Source organism: Thamnophis sirtalis, unplaced genomic scaffold (genome assembly GCF_051295495.1).
Source record: "Thamnophis sirtalis isolate CommonGarterSnake01/CBP01778 unplaced genomic scaffold, rThaSir2_p1.2 scaffold_6, whole genome shotgun sequence".
NCBI classification, from domain to species: domain Eukaryota; kingdom Metazoa; phylum Chordata; class Lepidosauria; order Squamata; family Natricidae; genus Thamnophis; species Thamnophis sirtalis.
In genome coordinates, this window is record NW_028261386.1 from 36,266,209 (window position 1) to 36,292,830 (window position 26,622).

General features: G+C 39.2%; 1 protein-coding gene across 5 annotated transcripts in view; it reads right to left on the bottom strand.

Moving 5' to 3' along the window:
- Window positions 1–16,888, bottom strand: part of ATL2 (atlastin GTPase 2) — a 42,217-nt gene extending 25,329 nt beyond the window's left edge. For 4 of the 5 annotated variants that reach the window (XR_015696923.1, XR_015696922.1, XM_087717594.1 and 1 more), the window contains exon 1: window positions 16,796–16,888. Coding sequence is in view for 2 of the 5 variants with exons in the window: in XM_087717594.1 (XP_087573720.1) it covers window positions 16,796–16,865 (70 nt within the window). In the remaining 3 variants the exon portion in view is untranslated. Of the gene's footprint in view, window positions 1–14,150; window positions 14,310–16,795 lie in introns of those variants that run through there. The other variant, XR_015696924.1, reaches the window with a different exon arrangement.
- Between the last annotated feature and the right edge of the window lie 9,734 nt (window positions 16,889–26,622).

Genomic DNA, 26,622 nt, shown 5'->3' on the forward strand with positions numbered 1-26,622 from the left:
TAAAAAAATAAAAAAACAACCAACCAAGAATGAAAACTTTGAATGTATTTGGGTTACTATAAGAGGGGGGGAAATGAAATTGCCATAGGTGTATACTACAGACCATGCAATCAGTAGTGGGTTCTGGATCCCATCGCAACTAGTATGCTGCGACGGGGCCATGTGTCCTTGGGCATGCGTGCTGTGCACGCATGCGCACACCACCGCCCAGCGACACTCAGCTGCTCAGCGGAGGTCACTCAGGCGCCACATGCTATGCGCACATGCACAATTGGCCCATTTGCCTCAAAAAGCAGTCAGGAATGTGGACGGGTGGGCCAAACAGTCCACCATTCCGGTACGGTAGCCGCTGCTCCCAGCTACTACTGGTATGCCCGTACCAGGCCATACCTCCCGGAACCCACCATTACACCCAATGAAGCAAGGGAATAAATACCTTAGTTCAACTAAAGAGCAATTTCCTAACAGTCAGAAAAATTGATCAATGGAACAAATTGCCTCCAGACGTTGTGAATGCTCCAACACTGGAAGTTTTTTAGAAGATATTGGACAACCATTTGTCTGAAGTGGTATGGGGTTTCCTGCTTAGGCAGGGGGCTGGACTAGAAGACCTCCAAGGTATTTTCCCATTCTGTTATTTTATTCTAAATATTTTTTTGCTAATCAATTATCAATTGTACATTGATGTAATCAATTTACAATAGCAAAGGGGAACTTTATTCTGACATCAACTAGGAGACAAACTGTGTACAAAGTGGAAGATCAAACAGGTTCCTGAGAGCAGACAACTTTATCATCGAAAAAGTAAAGGAGGAAACCAGAAGGAAAGTTAAGGCACAGAATGAACTTAGACTGAAGTAATGCCAAAAATAATTTAAAAAGTTTCTTTCAACATATTAAAAACAAGAAAATTGTCAAAGAAACTATTAGTCCACAAGGGAAGAAGATGGAACTGAGGTAATGGATAGCCCAGAGAAAGCTAAACTATTTTATTCATTCTTTACATCTGTCTTTACGCAAAAGGAAAAAATAGTCCAACCTATCAAAAACAGTACTACAGAAGACAGAACAGAAATATAAATCAAAATAGGCAAGAAAATGATGAGAGAACACCTATTCACTTTAGACGAGTCAAAATGTCAGGACCAGATGGATCACATCCCAGAATTCTGAGGTGTGATCAAAGACCAAAGGTATTGTCAGGTATTGATGCCAGGCTGATTGGTCTGTAGTTTCTTGGATCCATTTTTCTCCCTTTTTGAAGATTAGAACAACTTCTTGTGCCATATCCGTCACTGGATGTTGGCAATCATATTGGCGAGCCTATTGGAACTACATCGGCTTTTTTCATGCCTCTGGGATTTCTCTAGTGCTCCAACAACTTTAAAAGATTTTGTTCAGTGGTCCCACAATCACATCTGCCAGCTCTTTCAGAATTCTGGGATGTGATCAACCTGGCATCAATACCGGGAAAATCCTGGAAAAGATGATCAAGCAGCATATTTTCAAGCATCTAAAAACAAACAAAGCTATTACTATACGTCAACATGGATTTGTTTAAAAACCCATGATAGACAATCTTATTGCCTTCTTTGACAAAATGACTACATTAGTGGATCAGAGAAATACTGAAGACGTAGTTTACTTAGACTTCAGTAAAGCATTTGACAAAGTATATTACAATCTGCTTCTTGGTAAGATAGAAAAATGTGAGATAGAGAGCATCACCACCAATGGAATCATAACTGGCTGACCAACTGCATTGAACATATAATACTCAATGGAACTACATCTACATGGAGGGAAGCATGCAGTGGGGTACCACAAGGTTCTGTCTTAGGCCCAGCATTCTTTAACATCTTCAAAAATGATTTAGATGAGGTGATAGAAGAAGTCATCAAATTTGCAGATGACATCAAGTTGTGGAGAATAGCCAATATTTAGAACATAGGCTCAAAATACAAAAGGATTTTGACAGACTTGAACGCTATCCAACAAAATGCAATTGTGGTGAAAACAACTACTGGTGACATGATAGCAATCTTCCAATGCTTATGGGGCTGTTACATAAAAGAGGGACAGACCTATTCTCCAAAGCAGGACAAGAAAGATCCAATCTAGAATAAAGGAGACGCTTCCTGACAGTGAGAGCAATTAACCAGTTGAACGCCTTGTTTCCATAAATGGTGGGTGCTCCATTACTGGAGGTTTTCAAGAGATTGGACAACCATTTCTCAAGAATGATATAGGATCTCCTGCTCAAGCAAGAGCTTGGACTAGAGGAGCTCCAAGGCCCTTTCCAACCCTGTTATTCTATATTCTATGTTTTATTGGTTGCTGTTCACATGTTTATATTCCTTGCCATATGGATGAAAGGATGGATTTATCTGTTTGCTTTTCAAAATTGTAAGAGATGTTTTCTTTTAATATTTTGCTTGTAAATTAACTATGTTTTTACTTTATATTTAAACCAACTTGTTACTAAATTAGATAGGTCCATTAAATTTGATAAGCAATGTTTCTAATGTTATTTTATAATAATAAATTTTATAGTAATATTTTTAATTTTAAAAATAGTCGCTGGGAGTAAGGCAGTATATAAATGTAATAATTATTACCATTAAATAAAATATGAAAAGATAATGTCTAACGCTTACTCAGCACCTCTGCTTTTATAGTTCAGTGGAATTTTATCAAGACAACAGTTGTTGAGGATTCACCATATCTAACAGGAGTGCACTAGTTCAAGGTTCAGCCAACAACTTCCTCCAGAAAAAGCTAAATCAGATCTAAGGAGAGGAGAAATAATTTCACTAAACTGACAACTGATTCAATTACCAGCTAGCTCCTACCCAGGGTAAAAATCACTGAGATCAAAGAAAGAAAGGTTTCAATGCAGCTCGGTATGTTGACTGAGTGTGAAGAAAGAGAGCATGGGTTTCCTCTAACAGCAGAAAGCTAAATGAAATACTGGCATCTTTCAAGTGTGTTGGTTTACAATTCTCAGCATATTGAACAAGTATTTTATATGGAGTAGTAATTAAACTAAAATCACTTCAACAGAATGAAAAGTTCTGTTGGCTTCAATGGTAACAGCTCCTTCAACTAATTCCAAACCTAAAATGGAATATGGTTGGTCTCATAGAAAAAAAATCCAGTCACATATTCCTAAAGGTAAGCACAGTTCAATAATAAAACCAAATAAACAAAAAAGGTGCTAGGCCAGTGATTGCGAACCTATGGCACGCATGCCACTTTTTACTTTTTACTTTTGCCTTTATTTGTATGCCGCCCTTTTCCCTAGGGGGACTCAGGGCGGCTCACAATTCAAAAGGGAGGGGGAAACAACAAACAATAAACAATACAGCATATTAAAAAAAAAGAAAAATGCAACAATCACACAATTCGAGTGGGGCTATAATCTTAACCCCAGGCCAGCCGGGACAGCCAGATCTTTACAGCAGCGCGGAAGGATTGGAGGGTGGTGAGGGTCCGAATCTCCACGGGGAGTTCGTTCCAAAGGGACGGAGCAGCCACCGAGAAGGCCCTCCTCCGGGTAGTTGCCAGTTTGCACTGGCTAGAAGATGGAATTCGGAGGAGGCCTAATCGATGCGATCTAATCGGTCTGGTGGAGGTAATTGGCAGTAGGCGGTCTCTCAAGTACCCAGGCCCACTACCATGAAGGGCTTTATAGGTGATAAGTAGCACCTTGAAGCGCACCCGGAGATCAACAGGTAGCCAGCGCAGCTCGTGGAGGATAGGTGTTACGTGGGTGAACCGAGGTGCACCCACTATCGCTCGCGCGGCCACATTCTGGACTAGCTGGAGTCGCCGAATGCTCTTCAAGGGCAGCCCCATGTAGAGCACATTGCAGTATTCCAGCCTAGAGGTCACAAGGGCACAAATGACTGTTGTGAGAGCCTCCCGGTTCAGGTAGGGACGCAACTGGTGTACCAGGCGAACCTGGGCAAATGCCCCCCTGGTCACAGCTGACAGATGATGTTCGAAGGTCAGCTGTGGGTCCAGGAGGACTCCCAAGTTGCGAACCCTGTCTGAGGGGCGTATAGTTTGACTCCCCAGCCTGAGAGATGGAGTACTTGGCCAATTCTTGGGAGGGAAACACAGCAGCCACTCGGTCTTTTCTGGATTGAGCACAAGCTTGTTGACCTCCATCCAGTCTTTAACAGCATCCAGCCCCTGGCTCATCACATCCATCGCTTCGTTGAGTTGGCACGGGGTGGACAGATACAATTGAGTATCGTCCGCATATTGATGGTACTTTATCCCGTGCCATCGAATGATCTCACCCAGCGGTTTCATGTAGATGTTGAAAAGAAGGGGGGACAGGACCGAACCCTGAGGCACCCCACACGTTAGGGGCCTAGGGGTCGATCTCTGCTCCCCAACTAACACCGACTGCGACCTGTCCGAGAGGTAAGAGGAGAACCACTGTAAAACAGCGCCTCCCACCCCCACCTCCCACAGTCGTCGCAGAAGGATACCATGGTCGATGGTATCGAAAGCCGCCGAGAGGTCAAGGAGCACTAGGATGGAGGCGTGACCTCCATCCCTGGCTCTCCAGAGATCATCAGTCAACGCGACCAAAGCGGTTTCTGTGCTGCAGCCAGGTCTGAAGCCAGACTGGAACGGATCGAGATAGTTGGCTTCCTCCAAGGACCGCTGGAGCTGAAAGGCCACCACCTTCTCAACAACCTTCCCCACAAAGGGGAGGTTGGAGACTGGACGATAGTTATTTAAAACAGCTGGATCCAAGGATGGTTTCTTCAGGAGGGGTCTCACCACCGCCGTCTTTAAGGTAACAACCGCCTGGATCCAGCCTCGTGTCACCTCCCTGCTGTTTACAACCAGCCAGGAAGGGCACGGGTCCAGCACACATGTGGAGGCACCTACAGCTCTCATGGCCTTGTCCACATCCTCAGGGGCAACAGCCTGAAACTCAGTCCAGTGATGACTTACCAGATCATCCCTTAGTGCCTCGGCTGGTACTGCGGAATTGGAGTCCAGGTCCGCCCGGAGCCGAGCAACCTTGCCTGCGAGAAATTGGACGTAGTCCTCAGCCCTGCCCTGCAGCGGATCGCCCGTTTCCACAGGTGGCACGCGGAGCCATTTGACAGGGCATGCGAGGTGCTGCCTTGTCAGCTGGCCAGCGCACATGCACCCGCTGGCCAGCTGAGTTCACCCTTTTTTAAAGCCATTTTTCGCCCTTCCCAGACTCCAGAGGCTTTGTAGGAGCCTGGGGAGGGCGAAAAGAGCTTCCACACGCTCCCGGAGGCCCTCCGGAGGCTTCATGAGCTTCCCTGAAGCCTCCGGAGCGCAAAAAAACGGCCCTACAGGCAAACCGGAAGTTCGGGGATGGACTTCCCATTTGCTCGGAGGGTCGTTTTGACTGCTCCCGAGGCTTCAGGGAAGCCTCCTGAAGGTCCCTGAAGCCTTCGGAGTGCTCAAAACTACCCTCCGAGCAAACCGGAAGTGACTTCCGGTTTGCTCGGAGGGTCATTTTGACTGCTTTGGAGGCTTCAGGGAAGCCTCCTGATGCCTCTGGAGGGTTTCGGGGGAGGGGGAGGCTGTTTTCGCCGTCCCCAGGCTCCTATAAAGCCTCTGGAGCTGGGGAGTTTAGAGTTTAGAGTTTTAGAGTTTTATTTGGCATTTATAGGCCGCCCTTTTCCCTGAGGGGACTCAGGGCGGCTTACAACTCGTAGGAGGGAGTGCAAGACAAAACATAAATGTGAATAAAATAAAACAAAACAGTAAAACACAACATTCATTCAGCATTCGGGCAGGGCGGATTAAGATCTTATCCCCAGGCCTGACGGGATAGCCAGGTCTTAAGGGCTGTGCGGAAGGTCTGGACGGTGGTGAGGGTACGAACCTCCACGGGGAGATCGTTCCAAAGGGTCGGAGCTGCTACTGAGAAGGCTCTCCTCCGCGTAGTCGCCAGTCGCCACTGACTGGCGGATGGAATTCGGAGGAGGCCCAATCTGTGCGATCTGATGGGACGGAGGGAGGTAATCGGCAGAAGGCGGTCTCTCAAGTATTCAGATCCACTACCATGGAGGGCTTTATGGATGGTAAGTAGCACCCTGAAGCGCACCCGGAGATCAACAGGTAGCCAGCGCAGCTCGCGGAGGATAGGTGTTATGTGGGCGAACCGCAGTGCGCCCACGATCACTCGAGGGTGAATAAAGCAGGCAAAAATGGAGGGGTCGCACCTGTAATGCTTGCATGCACACTGGGGGTGTCGCACATTGCATTATGGGTGAGGCATGCCCACTCATGACCCCCCTGCGTTCCCCCACTTATGGCCAAAAATGTTCGCCATCGTTGTGCTAGGCCATTCATTGTTGGATAAATTTTATGAGAGGTTAGATAGCTACCTCGGATGTTTTAATTTGGATTCTGCACTGAATAGGAGTCAGGATTCAATGATATTTTTCCAGTTTTAAAATATTGATTCCAAAAGTCAAAGAATCATAATGTTAGCCAACTCACTATCTTTAGGACAATGTATGATATTATGGAGCAAAATACCCCATGAGAAAAACCAAATCAAGCTGTTGTAGAAAGCAAACTTTCTGCTTTAGGAGGCCAAACTTCCCTCAAGTCTTTCTTTTCTTTATCTTCCAAGTAATGCTGACAGAATAATAATCACTCAGCACCAGTAGGAACAGAGGCGCATTTTGTGTTTTTCTATGAAATGAAGATACAAATAAGTGCATTAAGTTACAAGGCTTAAAACATTTATAGGAGGTCCCTAACTTATGATCTCAATTGAGCCCAAAATTTAATTGTAAATCACTATGATTGTAAATTGAGTTACTTTGTGACCAAACTTGAATTTATAACTTTTACAATGTTGATTAAGTGACTCATGACAATCATTAAGTGAATCCTGTGGTCATTAAGTAAACCACATGGTCATAAATCCAAATTCATCTAATCCAATGGGAATTTTTATGCTGGAAATGGCCACAAATATGGGAATATGTAATCACATGATCACAAGATATTGCAATCAGTTAAAAATGTGACTCAGTCCCCATCACTCAAAATGTGATCACATGCCCACTGGGATTGTGCAGCAGTCAGTTAAACAATCACATGATTTTTAAGTGAATCACGTGATTGTTAAGTACTCCAGTTTCCCTATTAACTTTGCTTGTTGGAAGCCAGGTGGGAAGGTTGCAAATGGCAATTACATAAACCCAGGAAATGCAGCTGCTGTAAATAGATGCCAGTTGCCAAGAGTCCAAATTCTGATCACTTGACCATGGGGATGCTTAAAGGCCCAGATTCAAATCCGTTTCTTCAGTGCTGTTGTAATGTTGAACTGTCGCTAAATAAATGGTTATAAGTCAAGGACTACCTGTAGAAGAAAAGATGGCTTGTAAAAATAGAACACCATGCAGAATCTATTGGGATAAATGAGATGATTATTCCTATTGGATTTTTTTATCAATGGTTTTAATTTTTTAGATTTATTCTTTACTAGACAAACTATGACCCTTAAGAGTCATCTTTTGAAAAAAAGTTAGTGCAGTCTGAGTTGGCCAATTTGAGCTACCTTGATTCAAAATTGTTCTGGTATAATAACAATCAAGATGTAGCCAGGCAAATAATAGTTATAGCAGAAGAAAGTTAACGTTTTGAAATGGCCAAATCAAAATCCTAGCCTTAATCCAATAGAAATGTATGGAGAGACTTGAAATGAAGTTAATGCAAGGAAGTCTGCCAACATGCCTGAATTGAAGCAGTTGTATAAGAATGAACAGGCTAAAATAAAATAAAGTAGATGTGCAGGAATAATCAACAGTTATTGGAAATGTTTAGTTGCAGTTCTTGCTGTCCAAGGGGGACATACCAGTTACTAAAGATTCACAATTTGCGCTATGCACAAATATTCAGCTTTGGATCATTTTCCTCAATAAAAAAATATTTTTAAACTCATTTGTTTAATTGGTTCCTCTTTATATTCTTTTAGGACTTGTGTGGAGAACAGAACAAGTTTTAAATCATATTTATGCAGAAATATTTAAAATTGAAAAACATACAAAGCCTTTGACGCACCATTGTAGCTACGGTAAGGTAGAGCAGAAATAGCTTAATTTTTTAATTTTTATTTATTTATATTTATTTATTAACTATTCATCTTCTTCAGAGAAGGGTTCTGAGCAGTGTACAATCCAAGATGGGGAGATTGGCAGTTGTTAATAGAAGATGGAAGAATTATCGGGGACCAACCAGGGCCATGATTGTGTGGGCCCCCGTGTCCTTCACACACAGCTACACCTTGTGGAAGGCCAAAAATTGGAGACTTCCCTCACCTCTGAGGGTAAAATGTTGCACAATGAAGTGACAATGGCAGAAAAGGCCCTCTTCCTAGATCCTGCCAGTTGGAATTCTTTGACTGACAGGGTCTGTAGCATGCTTTCCCTGTCTGAATGAGTGTGACAGGCTAATATGATGGGGTGAAGCTAGTTGCATAGTTAACTTGGTCCTATACTGTGTAGGCTTTATAGCTAATAACCAACATCTTGAATTAACCCTGGAAGCAAGCTGACACCCAGTTCAGTTTGTGTTATATATGTCCTTTTTTGGGCAGCCAGTATAGCTTGTGTTCTGCACCAGCTGAAGTTTCTGGAAACTTTTTCAAGGGAAGCCTCATGAAGAGTACAGTATGCTTCTACAAAATTGGTTGGTTTTACAAATAGCCCTTGACCAGTTGCTTAATGACTGTTCAGAGTTACAACAGCCTTGGAAAAGGTACTTTATAGCCCATAAAGTAGTTTAGGCAATCTTAAAATTTTGCACTGCCCCATCCCACAGTCACATAACTGCATTTTGGGCACCTAGCAACAAGCTTACAGTTAGGACTGGTTGCACTGCCCATAGTCAAGTGACTTCGATTTGCAACATTTTTGTCAAGTTTCTGGCAAAAAAAAAAAAACTGTTCCGGGAACTAATTTGTTTAATATCATATGATTTGCTTAACAACCATGTAACTCAGACTTATGACTGTGTGTTTTACTCATTGACTACCATAAAACAGTTGTAAAATTGAGTCCATCAGGTAGATGTCTCAGATTATGACCAAAACTCCAGTCCCAATTATGGTCTTAAGTCGAAGACTACTTATAACTCACCCACAAAGAAACTAAGCAGAGCAAAATAAATTAATGTTTTATTTTATTGTTCCTTATAGAAGAAATAAAGGTAATCCTTGACTTATGACCACAACTGAGACCAAAATTTCCATTACTAAGCAATGTGGTCATAAAGCACAATGTTACATGATCACATCCCTGAGTGATGACAGTCTTGGCAGTCCCAGTTACTACTATAACTCCAGATGTGTAGGTTAAGCGGAAAGTGCAAAAAATCCCAAGTAAGAAGCATGAGGGTGTAACGGGATGGGTGAAGCCCTGCGCAGGTCATGGCCAACCTGGAGGGCTACTGCAAAGTGACACGAGCTCAGGGAGATTGGGGAAAGAATATGCTGCGACTCAGGAATGCTCCAGCACCATAATGCAAAGCTGCTGCACCTAGGAAGCCCTTTCTTTTAGTTTCCATTCTTTCGCCTGCCCTCACTTTCAACATAGAAGAAACTTGCCCCTTCTTGTATGTCACAGCCTTTTAGATATTTGAAAACTGTTATCATATTTCTCTCAATGTTCTCCTTGGTAGGCTAGAAGTTGCCAATTGCTATAGTAGTTTCTCACAAGCCTAGCTTTTCAGACCCCTTGTGATCCTGATAACCTTTGTCAGTGGTACTCCAGCTGTCCAATGAAGCACCTGGAACTGGAACTGGAACAAGAACTCCAAACGTGCAACTAAATCAATACAAAAGTTGGAAACAGATTTTTTTAAAAAATCTAACAAAAGAACAGAATAAAATAATGAAAATACACAGAGGAATAGTACAGGTAGTCCTCAACCTACGACCACAATTGAGCCCAAAATTTATGTTGCTAAGTGAGACATTTGCTAAGTGAATTTTGCTCCATTTTATCCTGCAACCTACAACCATCATAAATATGAGTCAGTTGCCAAGCATCTGAATTTTGATCACGTGACCATGGGAATGTTGCAATGGTTATAAGTGGGAAAAACGGTAATAAGTCACTTTTTTCAGTGCCACTGTAACTTCGAAAAGTCACTAAATGAACTGTTACATCAACGACTAGCTGTATTTCCCACAAAGTTGAAATCCACCTGATCCAAGAGATTTTAATTTACTTACAAAGGATACTGTGCAGTATGAAGCCATTAAGTGAACAAGTTAAATTTCTCCTTCAAGGAAATTTTTGTCAAGTTTTTGTAAAGATGCTACTTAAGTTTCTTTGAAACTAAGAATTTTCTTTTAATTAATAAATGCTGAGTTTTTCAGACCTAAAATAGAGAATATTTTAAAAGTCATTGCCATAGTTTTGAACTGGAACCTGAAACAAGTTGAAATTTAACCCGGCCAATTGAAGCTTTTGAAGATCACATAGCCTCTCTCCAAATATAACTAACATAGATTGCATGGCATTAGTCCATGTATAACCAAAAAATGCAATGGAACTAAGATATATGCATCCATAAACTAATCTATAGTCCCTGACACAGCTGGCACATCAGTCTAAATGAAGCCAAGAGACACCTGGCTATAGCTGTTACTTAAGAATCTAGGATTAAGTTCAGACAGATCAAGGAACAGCAGAATAGATACAAATCCTTTTAAGAGTATCATAAGCTTGTTTCAAAGAATTAGGCTAATATACAATTATCTGAACATAAGCACATTACTTCACCATTTGCTGCTTAAATGAAATCAATGCCTTTAATCACATATACTGTTAGAAAAATTATTTCTGCAAAATAAATTATATATGGACATATATTCCATGGGAAGTTAAATGATTAATCATGGTTATTTAATTTTGCTTACATATGTTTTTATGAGGACAGAAATGGGGTAAGAAACAATTAAAGAATGCAAGCTTATCCAGTGGACAGATTCCTACAATCTTATTCTTTATCTAATTAATTTTCATGACTTACTCACAGCAGTCATGTGAACACACTGTTGCCAAAAACCAAGACCTCTGTTTTTCAGCAAAACCACATCCATAACAAACCACTGTATAAAATCTGAATTCTTTGGTACACATTTTTAAGGCTTATATGGATTATACTGCTTGATAATGTAATTGTTTAATTGCAAGTACAGGTAATCCTTGACTTAGAACAGTTCATTTAATAGCCATTTGAAGTTATAACAACATTGAAAAAAGTGACTTATGATTGTTTTTCATTATTATGATCATTGTAGCATCCCCTTGGTCACATGATCCAAATTTGGGCACTTAGCAACTGGCATGTATTTATGATGGTTGCAGTGTCCCAGGGTCATGTAATCCCCTTTTATGATCTTCTAACAAGCAAAGTCAAAGGGGAAGGCAGATTCACTAACTAACTTAACAATTGTAGTTATTCACTTAACAACAGCAAGCAAGGTGGTAAAATGGGACAAAACTTACTTAACAAATGGCTTACTTAACAATTCTTGGCTCAACTATGGTCATAAGTCTACCTGGATTTCATTTGTTATAATAGTTATTTAAGTGCATATATTTATGCAGATGGAAAAATACTTTTATTTAATGAAATATTTTCACTGGAGACTAAAACATACGAAGAACAGTTGCAGGAACTGGGTATGTCTAGTTTAATGAAAAGAAGAACTAGGGGAGACATGATAGCAGTGTTCCAATATCTCAAGGGTTGCTACAAAGAAGAGGGAGTCAAACTATTCTCCAAGGCACCTGAGGGTAGAACAAGAAGCAATGGGTGGAAACTAATCAAGGAGAGAAACAACTTAGAACCGAGGAGAAATTTCCTGACAGTTAGAACAATTAATCAGTGGAACAGCTTGCCTCCAGAAGTTGTAAATGTCCCAGCACTGGAAGTCTTTAAGAAGATGTTGGATAGCCATTTGTCTGAAACGGTATAGGTTTTCCTGCCTAGGCAGGGAGGTGGACTAGAAGACCTCCAAGCTCCCTTCCAACTCTGCTATTGTATTGTATTGTACTTAAGAAATGAAAATGTTATTTAGACACATATTCTGAGCAAAAAAACCCCACGGGAGCTAGAAACAAGCCTCCAAGCTCTTGACTGGCCACCCTTGATTTAATACTTGCAGCTAACATTAAAAAGTTCACAAGCCAAGAGAAAAAGATCTCTCAAGTGCCCAATTTATGTGCAAGGTTCAATTGACAGTCATAGACAAGGCTTTCCTACCAGCTGACTTCATGTAGAATAGCAGGCCCAATATAAGAACTCTATTTAGACAAAGGTTTTAGAAATAACAATGAAGAATAGACTAAAGGTTTTTATGTACTTGTTTTACATTAGTAAATTCTAGTACTTTTGAAAATTAAAATGTAATCCTGTACAGTTCTTCCATACCATTGTATTATAGACATTGGTATAAAAATACTTCTAGATGTATGACCTACTCCTCCTTTCCAGCCAACTTTATTCCAGTTTTCTTTCCCCTGGATATTGTTCCTCTCCTTCATATGCCCTAATTTCCCTCAGTAGTGATTTCTAAACTAACATTAATTTATTCTTTAAAAAAAGATTTAAGTTCCTAGGCTCTGAAGCATAATAACTTTACTAATAAGCAGTTTTTTTTTTACAAAAACTGGCTAAGAAACAATTATTTCTTTTTACATAGCACAGAGATAGATGACTTGCAGCCTTTAAGCTCTGTGAAGCCCTTGAGCTACTTTCATATGATCTTTGGACTAATTTCAAAATCTTTATAGAAGGGAGCAGGTCAGACTTCCAGTAAAATGTATCTGTCTTTTCTTTAAAGGCTGGCTAGAGGAAAAAAGGACATTAATTCTCAAAAGATAGTACTACAGAAAAAGGATTCACTCCTGTTTTAGAGCAAAGTATGTAAGTAAATACAGTAAACAAGTGGTAGACATATCAGCTTTTCTCTCTCACTAGGAGGATAACTTATTAAAGGAACTTGAAAGGATGGATTAGTTAGCTAGCTCTGCTGGACCTCTTAGTTTTCATCATCAACTGTTTATTTTTAACTGGCCTGATCAGTACAGGACCAGCTGCATATGTCTGTGTTGGTTTTAATTAGGAATCAATACAGGTGTCAGATCTCTTAGGTTCATCTGGTTTCATATCTTAGGACAATAATTGATGAATTAAATATAGAAAAATGATACAATCCTGAAAAAATATAAATGACTTTGGCCAACAGCAAACCTAACTGATTTATTGTATTCAGAAATTATGGCTAGAGCAGAAAACTACAGGTAGGCCCCAATATGAAACTTAGTGACCAAAATTTAGTGACCGAAGTTACAATAGCACTAAAAAAGTGACTTATGACCATTTTTCACACTTACCAGCTTTGCAACATCCCTATAGTCACATGATCAAAATTTGGATGCTTGGCAACTGGTTCATATTTATACAGTTGCAGTGTCCTGGAGCCATCACCCTTTGTGACCTTCTGACAAGCAAAGTCAAAGGGAGAGCCAGAATCACTTAATTCCCATGTTACTAATTTAATGACTGCAGTGCTTCACTTAACAATTGTAGCAAGAAAAGTCGTAAACTGAGGCAAAATTCATTTAACATCTGTCTCACTTAACAACAGAAATGTTGCGCTCAATTGTGGTCATAAGTAGGGGAGTACCTGTACTTTAGAAAGTTTTTCAAACTTTCATTAAAAATGAGTTCTACAATCTTGTGGTATTTTAAATTTAGTTCAATTCAAAATAAAAAGTGGCATAATATAAAATTTCAAGACAGCAAATTATGTTCTTAAATCTAGATAACAGTACTATTTATTTTGCCAATATTTAATAAACCTTAGAGGTTTTCAAATTCGGAAACTTGATTCCTAAGAAGATAAATAAATTTATCCAACCACTTTATGAATAAATTAATGCTTTCATTGACATAAGGGCTGGACAAGAAATACTTTTAATGAAATGTCATATTATAATACCAGTGTTAAATAAAACAATTACAGAATTGTACAATTTAATTTTCAAATACTTATTTTATAAACAAAAATATTTATTATATGTTTTGATGGGATGAATTATCTTGCTTACTTTTGCTGAAATCTGAATTTTATTTCTTGTTCTGATCAATTTGTGATAATTGCAAACAAACCCTGAGTCACAGAAGAAAGATGTCACAAACTTTTATCAGCATTGTCATTGAATTGATTTTTAGGATTGGGTAAGAAGTTTTCTGAAAGTACTTTAAAATGTTTCCATTCTGAAAAGCCACACATGTAAAAAAAATGATTTTAAATATTGACTTTCACTATTAAAAAGTCATTCCAAAGATTATGTAATTACCAGCACACTAGTGAAGATACATGACATTTCCGAGAGAAGCAATGCACAGTAACATTTGTTATCATAATTTAAATGATTTAGTTGGCAGCTTATACATTTCTTGCCTCTACTAAAAAAAGAGGCTGAAAATTGATTTGTAGGCATAACAATGCCACAAATTCCAAATTTGACTATCATGTCTGGAACAAATCTGTAAAAAAATCCCTACACATTGTTTCCAACCCAGTTTTGAACTTCTTACTTTATAGAGGAGAAAACAATTGCTAGCCTTGTTTTCCAAAACCCATAAACATTGAAAGAATTGCTATCTCCTCTTATACATTCTATGCAGTATTTAGAATAGCATTTAATAATATCTGGGAACTTAATTGTTAAACTTTATTGAAAAGTCAGTCTCGTTTTTAAGACAGCCTATACATGTGAGCTGAGCATAAGTTTACAAATACTGTCTTTCTAAATAAAACCATAAATGCAAATTCAACAAATTTCCATTAAGTGAAACAAACTACATTCATAGTATACTACTACAAAAAGATATATTTTAAGGGAGCTAAATATACCACTACAAATTTTCTTAAGGGAAAATACTTATAAAAATTGTATTGATCAGGAATTCTATGATGCTTTCAAAAAATTCACTTCAATTAATTTACTCTAGGACAAAAATTATACTGAAATGTTATCTAACTTACAAACCCTACTGTCAACTCAGTATCGTTGTCACATTTATTTATGGAGAGATATAGAACAAGCATTATACAAGCATATTTCCCTGGCGGCTTGACAACAAATATGTATACACATTTATCACATGAATATAAAAGCAAAATTTGACTACTTCCCAATTTCGACCATTTTGGTTGGAAAAAAATAAAGCCACCAGTTTTTAGTTAAAGTCCACATGCCTCTCTGCCTTCTATTTCATGCAAAGATTACCACAAGCAAACTGCAGAAACCAGACACAAAGGAGAAACATTCTTGGAAGTATTTAAAGTAGGTCACATAGGCCAGCTGTAAATGATACATTCAAAAAATCCTTTTATAAAATGCTGCAACCACCATTATCAGAGTTGCCAACCAAAAGATATTTGCTTTAAATAATTTGTTCCTTTCATCAGTTAGACTTCGCTACAATATTTTAACACTGTACAATCAAGCACCATAATTTACTTGTAATACATTCCACCGCCATATTACATGATAGAATGCACTATGCACTAGAACCAATTATGTCCACTATTTTATGTTGATTATTTATATTATTTTCCATACTATTAAATAACAGCATAAAGCCTATGTAAACTCAGCTGTCCAACCAAATTCATTCTAATTACACACTAAGAGAACATGTTCTGCATGCAAAGAAAACCTCAAGTTTGATCACCCATGTCTAGGTAAGACTTGAAAGCCTGAAACACTGGTGCTCCCAGTCTAATGCAACACAGCAGTGACACTGAGTAGGTTCTTGAAGCTATTTGCATGTACTCAAGAAGTACTCCTCATGAAAGCTGCAATCGAACAGGCATCATGGACCAGCCCGGCCCTACCACGTGGGCCATTATTGCCTTCTTTCACTCCTTTGACACACGCTAGTTGATGCTTGCCACATAATATAGCTCGGAGGCATTGCAAAGGACGCCCCGCTCCGACTTTAAGTAGCTATAGCGAAGACAGGAAGGAGCCAGGCATATTTCACCAATTCCTAACCCACCCTTCGTGGGTATTGAGATCCCTTCTCCGTGGATCACTGATCGAAAAGGCTCCCCCGCCCCCTTTCTATCAAGTTCACAGCGCCCACGCTTGCCTGTTCCATGCGTTGTTCTTCCACCTTACAGTGGCGAAGCCCAGTGGCAAAATATATGCCACGGCGCTCCCCTTCACCACTAAATAGGCCAACGAGACAGTTCAACGTCTTTCCCCCACATTGCAGCAGCAGCAGCAACGGCGGCCGTTTGCCACACTGGGTCACTCTGCCTGCTGGCTTCTTCCCTCTCTCTCAGCTTCTCCGTCTCTTGCTGCCCACCGGCAGAGTCTCCACTCAAGGACCAACGCCCCTCTCAGAGAAGACACCTAGCCACCCACCTCCCCCACGGGGAGTGGGACGAGGCCTTCTGGCAACCTCCCGCTTCCGAGTCCTCCGCTGCGTGAGAAACGGCCGCTCCGAAGGGAGAAGGGAAGACCGAATTGCTGTCTTGTCTCTCGCCCAGGCGCTGCTACAGCAATTGGCGCGACACCCGCCGCCCGCACGCGGAGACCCCCGAGGGAAGCGATTCCTGCCCTCAGCCGTTACGGTTAAGAGAAGCCCCGGAGAGAAGAAACGCCGGGCTCTAGATCCCTCGCCTGCCTCCAACAGGGATGCCGGCGCTCCTTTGCTGAAGCAGGCGGTTAGTTACCTGTCAAGTCCGGTTGAAACCGAGGCTGTTCCTCCCGCTGCCCGTACCGAGCCGCGTCTCCTTCCGCCATCTTGTCCAGGTTTAAAATTAACTCCCCGTGACGTCAAAACGCCGCCGCGAGCCTTTTATCAACAGGCACAGCGCGGCGGCGACGCTGCTTAGGAACGGAGAGGGTCCTAGCGCCGTCTGCTTCACCGTCGCCAACGACTACTTTTTGAGCGCGATAGTGCAGACACGTCTTCGTACTCCCGAGTTTTTCTCAGCGGTTTGCTACTTCCCATAAACCAGCCACATGGGAAACGTCACACATATGGAAACCACTTCGAAGTCATGAACTTTCTCGGAGAAAAGGGGTGGATGTAAACCTGACGAAACGGCGAAACAGAAAGTACTGTTGCTGTCAATCCAGAAATATACAGAAAGGGAATGGCATTAGTAATTGGTTTTCTGTAGATTGAAGAAGGAGTCAAGCTATTTTACAAGGCACCTGAAGGCCAGAATAGGCATAATGGATGGAAACTGACCAAGGAGAGATTAACTAGAAATATGTAGGAACTTTCTGATAGTGAGAACAATCAACCCATGGAACAAGCTTGCCTTCGGAAGTTGTGGGAGCTTCATCACTGGAGACTTTCAAGAAGAGATTGGAGTGCCATTTGTCAGAAATGGTGTAGGGTTTCCTGCTTGGGTGCTGGGGGGTTGGACTAGATGACCTTTAAGGTCCCTTCAAACTTAATACGTAATTTGTATGCATTCCTTGAATTGAAGAAGGCTGTATAAATTTTGCACAGGGGGGCTTACATAACTGGACAAGGGTATGAATAGGTTGCAATCATTCAGTTCTTCCTGATACTATCTGAGCAGGAAATGTTGCTGGAATCTACTCCATTTCTACCTTACAGCAGGTTCATCTAGACCAGGCTGACAACTGATCAAAGATAAAAGTTCCAATTTCCAGTAGAAATTTAAATAAGATTTAAGATTTAATTTATTTGTATGCCGCCCTTCTCCGGGAGGGACTCAGGGCGGCGAACAACTCAAAAGGGGAAAGGGGATACAAACACAATACACGTAATTAAAATACACAAGAGTCATACAGCCATACAAGTCGAGAGGGGAGGGGAACTCATCAACCCCAGGCCTGCCGGCACAGCCAGGTTGTGTGAACAAATAAAATGTATTTGTTCATTGCATGGGGGTGAGGAAGATTAGGAAATTGTTCCTGTTCTTCCACCCCTCCGCTCATTTGACTTTGCTCAGGGGAAGGGGAAGGGAGGCTGGGGCAGAATTAGTTTGCAGAAGGCAGGGCAGGGACATAACAAAATGGGTTTGTTTCTTGGAAGAGTGTTCCATGGCCAAGGCACTTTTCCTAGTAAATATGGTGACCATTGTTTTCACCTTTCCCACTATATGCTCAAGGAAACTTGTTTTCCCTCCTAGAACCCATCGGGTTATCCTGGAATTTGAATGTTGCAGTTTTCCCAGTTTGAAAAGTTGTGGTCTAGACACAGGCATTTTCATGTTTTCCTCCTGTCATCAAGTTGGAGGAAAAATACATTGATACAGATTGTGATGCTTCCACCTGATAATTTATTGAGCCTCAGAAATGGGACTGGGCATGTCTGCTATCTGATGAGGTTCATTGTATGATTGAGAGCAGCAGTTGTTTCCCAGACAATATTTCTTCTCACACTCAACAGCAAGGAAAAATGCCAGTCACTAGCTTGTTGTGGGAAATACCAATTTAATAATTTAATTAGAATTATGGACATATAAAATTCTTGGTCTAGATGTTATGTGGGAGGCAGAGATCAATATTTTTCTTAGACATAAAATTTTGTCAGGATCAGTCATTCAAAATCAGCATGAGATTTTCTCCTGGTATCAGTAGTACAGAGGTGTGTGTGAAAATGTGTGAAAAGTTGACAGGTACAACTACTCAAAGGCTTGCTACTTTTATAATGACAATGGTAGACCAAAACTTCTAGTTAACTTCAGTGCCTGCTTGGCTGGGCTACAGCTGAAAGTTGACAGATATGCTGTTGTTCACACTAGGAGTTAACAAGAATAGAATTTGCTTCTATCTGCCCACGCCAAAACTGTTGACATTAAAAATATCAGTTGAAACTAGTGGAAATATTTCAGTTTAGAATAAAAAAGCATTCACTTGATTGCAGCTGCAAAGAACAAAACTTACCACTTTAATTTAAGTCATATTATTTCAGATAATAGTAATAACAATAACAATAGGAAGCTATTGACAATTACATTGTTGAGGACCATCAATGATATTTATTAAAAGATGAGAACATTTCCCTGTATTACCAGGAAATCTGAAGCTCAGCACTTGTCTATATGGCTGCCTTTAGGTAATAGTTTTTATTTCCTTTGATCCTGACTGTGACATACAGATCCTTTTAAAATCTGTACCTTTTGTAACCTGGTGAATAGAGCCTGAAATCAAGCAAGAAATTCAGGAAAAGGTTTCTTTCTGCCCACCACAAACTATATACTACTAAAACTTTTGTGCCTGATTGTTTATTGAAACCTTCAATTGGCAGAAACAGCGTACAAGTAGTCCTTGACTCAACCACAATTGAGCCCAAAATTTCTGTCACTAAGTGAGAAGTTGTTAACTGAATTTTGCCCAATTTTACAACCTTTCTTGCCATAGTGTTAAGTGAATCACTGCAGCTTAATTTAGTAACACAGTTGTTAAGTGAATTTGACTTCTCCATTGACTTTGCTTGTCAGCAGTTTGCAAAAGGTGATCACATGACCCCAAGAAACTGCAACCATCATAAATATAAACAATTTGCCACGCTCCCAAATTTTGATCACTAGAGTGAAAGTGCAATGCTCATAAATGTGAAAAATGGTCATAAGTCACTTTTCACTGTCGTCGTAACTTCAAATATACACGAACTAAACAAATAGATGAAAGTCAAAAATTACCTGCATTATAGGGCAACAATTTCTGAATCAATATACCTTAAATGACTCCTGTGGGACTGAAATTTGGCAAAGTTGTGGCTGCTTCAGTGCTGCTGCATTCAGTCAAGGTTACATAATCATAATTTCCAATGCTTCCTACCAGCTTCCTAACAAAGTCAATGGGGATGCCAGCAGGAAGTCAGAAGGTGTTCCCACTCTCACTGCCTGCCCTTGGTCATTCTATTTGTCAGTTTAGTTAAAGAAATACATGTCTCTAAAACAATTATTGATCAGGTCATATTATTATATTTTTTATTTTTCTTATTCCCCTACCAAACTTTCCAAGTTTAAATATTTTTTTACAATTGTTCAGGTCCTAAGCTGACACAAAAAAACCAATCCTTTCCCCAGGAATCAATTTTACCAATCTTCTTAAAAAGGTTTGTTGAAGCAAAAAGGGACCTGTTTTTTTTTTTTTTTACCACTGCTTTATTTTTTTCTTTGTTTATTATTAAATAAATAGATAGATAAATAGGGAGGGAGTATAGAGCCAAGTCTTAAATATGTTTCTAAAGTGTGTCACATTTAAAACACCATACTAGTGGCTTTTAATCAATAAAGTAAGATTGTGGATTAAAATACAAATGGCATCATGACAATATCGTGATGATAGAGGGAAGTATTAGAATAATTCTGATTTTTGTTATATTAATTATCAAACACAAAGAAGTTCAATGGGTTCATTTTCAAATTTCAGATTACTCTGGAAAGGATTTAAACTAAGTGCTGACAGAACCACAAGAATAAAATCAAGAATTAGGAAAAGCTTGCTACCAGCATCTGAAATCAAAATGACGAAGACTTTCTAGAATATTACAATATGGAGTAAATTTGAAGTTAGATACAAATGTGGACCTTTAATCCATTGTTCTGATAGTTGAACCCCAAAAACTGTAAAATATATGGGAATAATCTTGTGATGCAGGAGGAGGGTGAGGACGAGGTACAGCTGAGGCTATTATAAACATTAATTATGGAGTTTTATATTTTGATCTAAACTAAGCAATTCATGGCAACTAGTGGCTGCTTTGCATTAAGATCTGCCATGGTATTTTTAAATCTTAAGTAAATAATTCTTCCTGGTTGTAAAAATATTGTATATTTGGAGGAGGAAACTTTAATTGGAAAGTTTTATGAGGTCTTTTCCAACTAAGTGTTTTTCTAAATTTTCTCTAGGTTTCCTGAAAATGTATTCTTTGTCAGTAGCTGGCAGTTGAAAATTTCTTCTTTAATTTTGAAAATTATTTGATGGCCCTACATTTATTACTTTTTAAAGAATAAAGAAATAGGCAGAGTCTATTTTGAAAGATGACTGACTTTCCTCCCATTTACCCCCACATATGTTTTCCTTCAAAGCTTCCAATTTAGTGTGTTCGTTCATGGAAAAGGAAGAGCTATAGAAATGTAAGGAACAAGCCAAGAGGAAAGTGAGTATGCGTGCTAGACATATCTCTCAGACTAGATTTCATCACAATCTGTTTTTGCATGAAACACAATAAATTTTAAGAATTGGATTCCTCTCTTCTGCACCATGTTCAGAACATTAACACATTGCTTCAATCCAACAAGTTTCCACCATCCTTTTTATATGAATGCATGGGCTTTCTTGATTTAGTAAGGTTACTATTTATTAGCTCACAAAAGTTATTTAATATTTTTCACCAAACAGAGAGTTAATAATTTGCTTTATTGCAACATTTTGAATTCCCTCCCAAGCAGTAATGTGGGGAGGAACATGTATACATTGGATTGTAACCTTCGTCCTTTTGTGTTGACTTTAACCTTTTGTTAAACTCAAAGAGTTTAATTGGAGTTTATAAAATGGATGATGGGAAGATAATTAAATATAGCTGAGAGATATGATTTACAGCTATGCTGTCTTTTCAAAGCTCTAAAGGGCTTTGAAACGTGAAACCATTACAAAGATTTTGTAAAAATGTGCAAAGCTCCTTCATACTTTAGAAGTATGTTTTATACAATACATAATTAGGGGAGGGTTCCGACTGGCTTTACTGCCAGTTTGCTTGTGCACACGCTGGATGCGTGCTGTGCACGCATGTACAATTCAATTAAAATTGTTCTGCACATGCACAGAACTTAAAAAAAGATGGCGGCAGCGACCAGTTCAGGGTCCTGGGTCGCTGCCCATTCCAGTGACCCAGGCCGCCGTAACACTACCGGTTTGGCCAAAGCAGGCTGAACCAGTAGGAACCCACCTCTGTACATAATCATATAAGCTCCAAGATATAATTGCTAATTTAATTCCTGTTAATTGGGGGTTGGGATGCTATAGAAAGCCCATCCTCTACCAACAGAAAGAATTCTCTCTCCATAGGTCTCTACTAATTCACATCTCATTCAAGAAATCTTTTTGATTGGGAAGTTTGCTTAATAGATACCTTGAAAGGGATTCTGGGAATCAGTAGGTCATGGGAAAAAGCCACAGGTCACATTCAAACCTTTAATAGTCCTTAGCCAATAGTTTCTGATCTGTCTATGGAAATCTGTACCCTGATCTGTGATCTATGATGGTTAAAAAGGTTATGGAAGTGATCTCCTGGAGAAGAAAGTAGACAAAATAACATTGGTAAAGGCGTAATTATTATTGTAGTATGTATAAGAATGGACACAATTCATTATTAGAAATGGCTGCAGGTTTGCTTGAGGCTTCTGGTAGCCAAATTTATATTAGCATTAAACTTTCAAAGAAAATAGTAAACATTTGTTTATTTATTAAATTTTTAAGCCTCCCAGAGTCACTTTGGCTAGTGAGATTGGCAGCATATAAATTTAATGAATAGTTTTCAACCTTAGATTGAGTTAAAACATTTAAAACAGTTTGTTTGCACATTATTCCACAAAAGCTTTTAATAATGTTCCAGTGGTCCTCTCAAAAGAGACATTTGGGAATTATTGCCCTTCCTCATGGACTAATATAATTAAATGCTCCTGCATCAATTATCTTCACTTAGTGAATTCAATGGGAGGACGAAATGTTTTTAAAAGCTCTGGTACTATGTGCTGAATAAGTCCAGGATGTGATATAAATCTAAACTTCACCAAACTCCACCATTCCCTGATTTCACAAAAGTCACACTATAACCATGGGAGTGAAACCTGTATTGGTCTTGTGTCATATTGACTTATAACTATAAGAGGAAATTCTGCTAAAGACAATCTATGGAGAAATGCAAAATAAACAACATAAGAAAGCCCTACATTACAAAAAAAATGGAAAGTAAAAATCTTGTTTATCATGTCTTTCAGAGAAGAAAAGATTACTAAATGCTGTCATTATCAACCTTCATCAACTCAATGTCACATACTTGATAATGACCCTGATATAGTCTACTAACATGATTTGGTCTTGAATCCTCCTAATAAGGCTACAAATCATGTTAGTGGGCTCTCTGTGGCCCATAAGCCAACAATCTACTGCAATTAATGATTATTGGCAACAGAGGTGGGCTGCTAATTTTTTTATTACTGGTTTGGGCGTGCGTGCACAAGCATCCAGGCAGATGGGCAGAGCCTCCCGCCACACCTACTACTGGTTCGCCCAAACCGCAGCAACCCATCTCTGATTGGCAAGCAACTATACTCCTTTGTGAGCTTACAAAATCTGAGACTGTCAATTCTATCAGAGAATTAGTGCAACTCTAAGAAGACAGTAGATGGAATAAGTATATTTACTGCCTCCTTCTTCTGGCCTACCATGACAAAGGGAAAGTTGGCTCATGACTATCCAGATAATACCATTCCTGTATTGCTCCATTGCATCCATTATGCAAGCCCAAGTGCATCAAAACACAAGGACCAAGGGTGTTGCCTTTTCTTGATGCTATCTGTTCCTATTTTCTCAACTGGCTGGTGCTCAACTGCTATGGACTCTATATATCATTTTGCTACACTGAAAGTAGTTACTGATATACTTTTAAATTATTTATTTATTTTTAAATAAACTATGACCAGGAGACTCCTGCATTTTTGATCTTGCAGATTCCTGCAGCTATCAAACATCATGCTTGCAATCCTTTGGTGGTAGAAGTACAAGTAGCTCTGCACTTGTCATCCTTCTATTATTCAAATTCAAACCTTTATTTTCAGAGTACAACATGTGTACAATTAGATTGGCTGAGCCTCCCTGGTCTTTGGAACAGGAGCCTTACTATATTTGCCAATGGCTCAGCATACATCAATGTATTATCATTTTTATACGTCGTTTTTCCTTGAAGGATAACACGGAATTTATGGAGAGGCAGTCAACTCTTCTGAGGGAAAATCCAGATTCAAATCAAAGAAGTCCTGCCTCAGCAGTCACCATTTGCTGGAACTAATTTAATGGAATCTAAAGTATGTGTGCATATATAAAACAGAAGGGGTCAACTTTGGAGAGTAAGAAACTATCAAAACTAAGATAACCACCTTCTGAGTGCTACCAGTAATTTTTTTTAAAGCCCCATAATGTCCCTTAGTAATACAGCAATGTTTGGGCAACCGGGGACAGAAATAATATTTTCCTGTACATCAAGTAGAGAGCTAGGAAAGCCAACAGGAAATTTCAGTCCAGCCTCCTCATACATTCCTGATCTCTGCCCTTAACTCCATACCAGTCTCTAACCTCTAACCACCCATCCAGTTCACTTGCCAGAATGGTTTTATTTCTAAAGTTGCTAAACCTAGGAATAGTGCTAACAGGGAAAGCAATCAAGAAGCAAGTCTGCTGCAATTTTCCAGACATCAATCTGTGAGAAAGGTAATTATAATGCGACAGAAATAACCAGGATGTCAGGAGCAATATTCATGATAAAATTCCCCTAAAGAAATAATGACATCAACACACACACCCATGCACAGAAAAAAGCAGGAACTTCCATCTTATAAATGGAATAAATAGGTAAAATAAATATAGGAACAGACCTGCTGAATCAAGCCAAAAACTTTGTTTTCTCACAAGACCTCTACTCCATGAATGAATCCAATTTCTTTTAACTGTCACCATCACCACCTCTTGTGATAATAAATTCCACAGAAAAATAATATGCTGTATGAAAAAGTACTTTATTTTGTAGTTTTTTCTAAATCTCCTTCCAACCCGCATCACTGGATGACCTCTGATTCTTTGCACGGGTCCATCATGCCATTTTAACCTTCAGCTGCTCACCCTTTATCTAGTTGTCACAAGAATAGCTGCAGCCCTGATGTGAGATACAGAGACCCTTGATCATGGATTTGAATAATTCAAAAGAGAAAAGACATCTCTTTTCCATAGTCTGCTGATCATACCTACATGCTTTCTCTTGCCAAAAAAGGGCCAACATTTTAGCCTTTCTTTTACAGATGTTCTTACTCAACTTTTTATTGTATATCATCTGCAGTCAGAACACTGGAGCAAGCAAACATAAGAATCACAGCGAGGAAGGTGTGATAATAACAGCCTGAAGGATGTGTAAGCTGAATTTAGGGTTAACAGGATACAATTTTCTGTATTGATAAATATAAAAAGCAGAAAATTTGGATTGGTGAAATTCACAAATCATTAAACTCAACTATTGATTTCAAAGAGACGTAAGTGTCTTATTTGTATTTTCTTCAATGTTCAGCACAGTAATTTTAACTACATTTGATGCATAAATACATAAGTATATTAGAAAGTTAGAGATTTATTCTAGTAGATTTAATGCAATTTATACAGTAATTGTTGCATAGGATTGGCTGCCCATTTCCCTAACAAAATCAAATCAATTTTCATTTTCTACTATCCATGTTTTTAATATCATTGCAACTGTGAGCTATTTTAGGATTATAGTATAAGTGAGTCTATACTTATATGTTAGTGAACTCTTGCATGCTTGGGAATTCTGTATACTGTAATTGTAAGAAGCTAATCTTCCATGGAACTAGATTAACCTGCTACAGAAAGGTGGGGCATGAGTTTAGTTTCTGTTCATATGCATGTTCAGACTGGTTGTACAGTAACACTTAATTCTTTGCAACAAGTACTTATGTTAAATTCCCATAGGGAAAAAATATCAAGGACATTCTTGTAATGGCATTAACATATTGCTAACTCTTGTTATTTCACTTGGTGACTTATAAATCTCCTGTTGCACAAGATTTGTTGCAATAATGCCAAACATGGCATTGTCAAGGTTTCTCCATTCAAATCTGCCAAAATAAATAGCATTTTCTTCTCAACTGACCTGCCAGAGCAATTTAAAAATAAGGTATTATTAAGATTGAGCACCAACACCAAAATCCCCAAAAATGGGCAGCACCATAGAATATATGTGATAGACTCTGGATCTCTCATTGGTAGGAGCATATTTAATCCTGAATTGGGGTGTTGCTGCATCTTTCCTCCAGGAACACAGACGCAAGATATTAAACCTGCCCAAGCAGAAGACTCTGTCAGCTAGCACAAGATGTTAGACAGTAAACTGATCTTCTGCCCATCAAGTGTGGAGAATGGTGTCCCAATCATTCTTAAGATGAAAATCAAGTACTTGATGCTTCCATTCAAAATTGATTCCCTCAAAAAATAAGTAAGAGCTAATATAGGCTTGAAAGCCCATAATGTGTAATGGCGAATGACTCTTTTTCAAGATGATTAATAACTATTCAGTAAAATCAAGGAAAGAAAGAGCCCTTTTTAAAAAAATGCGTGGACCAAAGTCTAAGGTAGCATAAATCTCATACAAATCTCATACAGGCATAAAAGGAAAACCCAGATTCCAAACATAACCAGGACTTAGATCCACTGAAAGGGATTTAGAATATAGTTCTTAGAAATTTCATCTAAATTGTTTTAAGACTTCTTAAATCTTAATTTC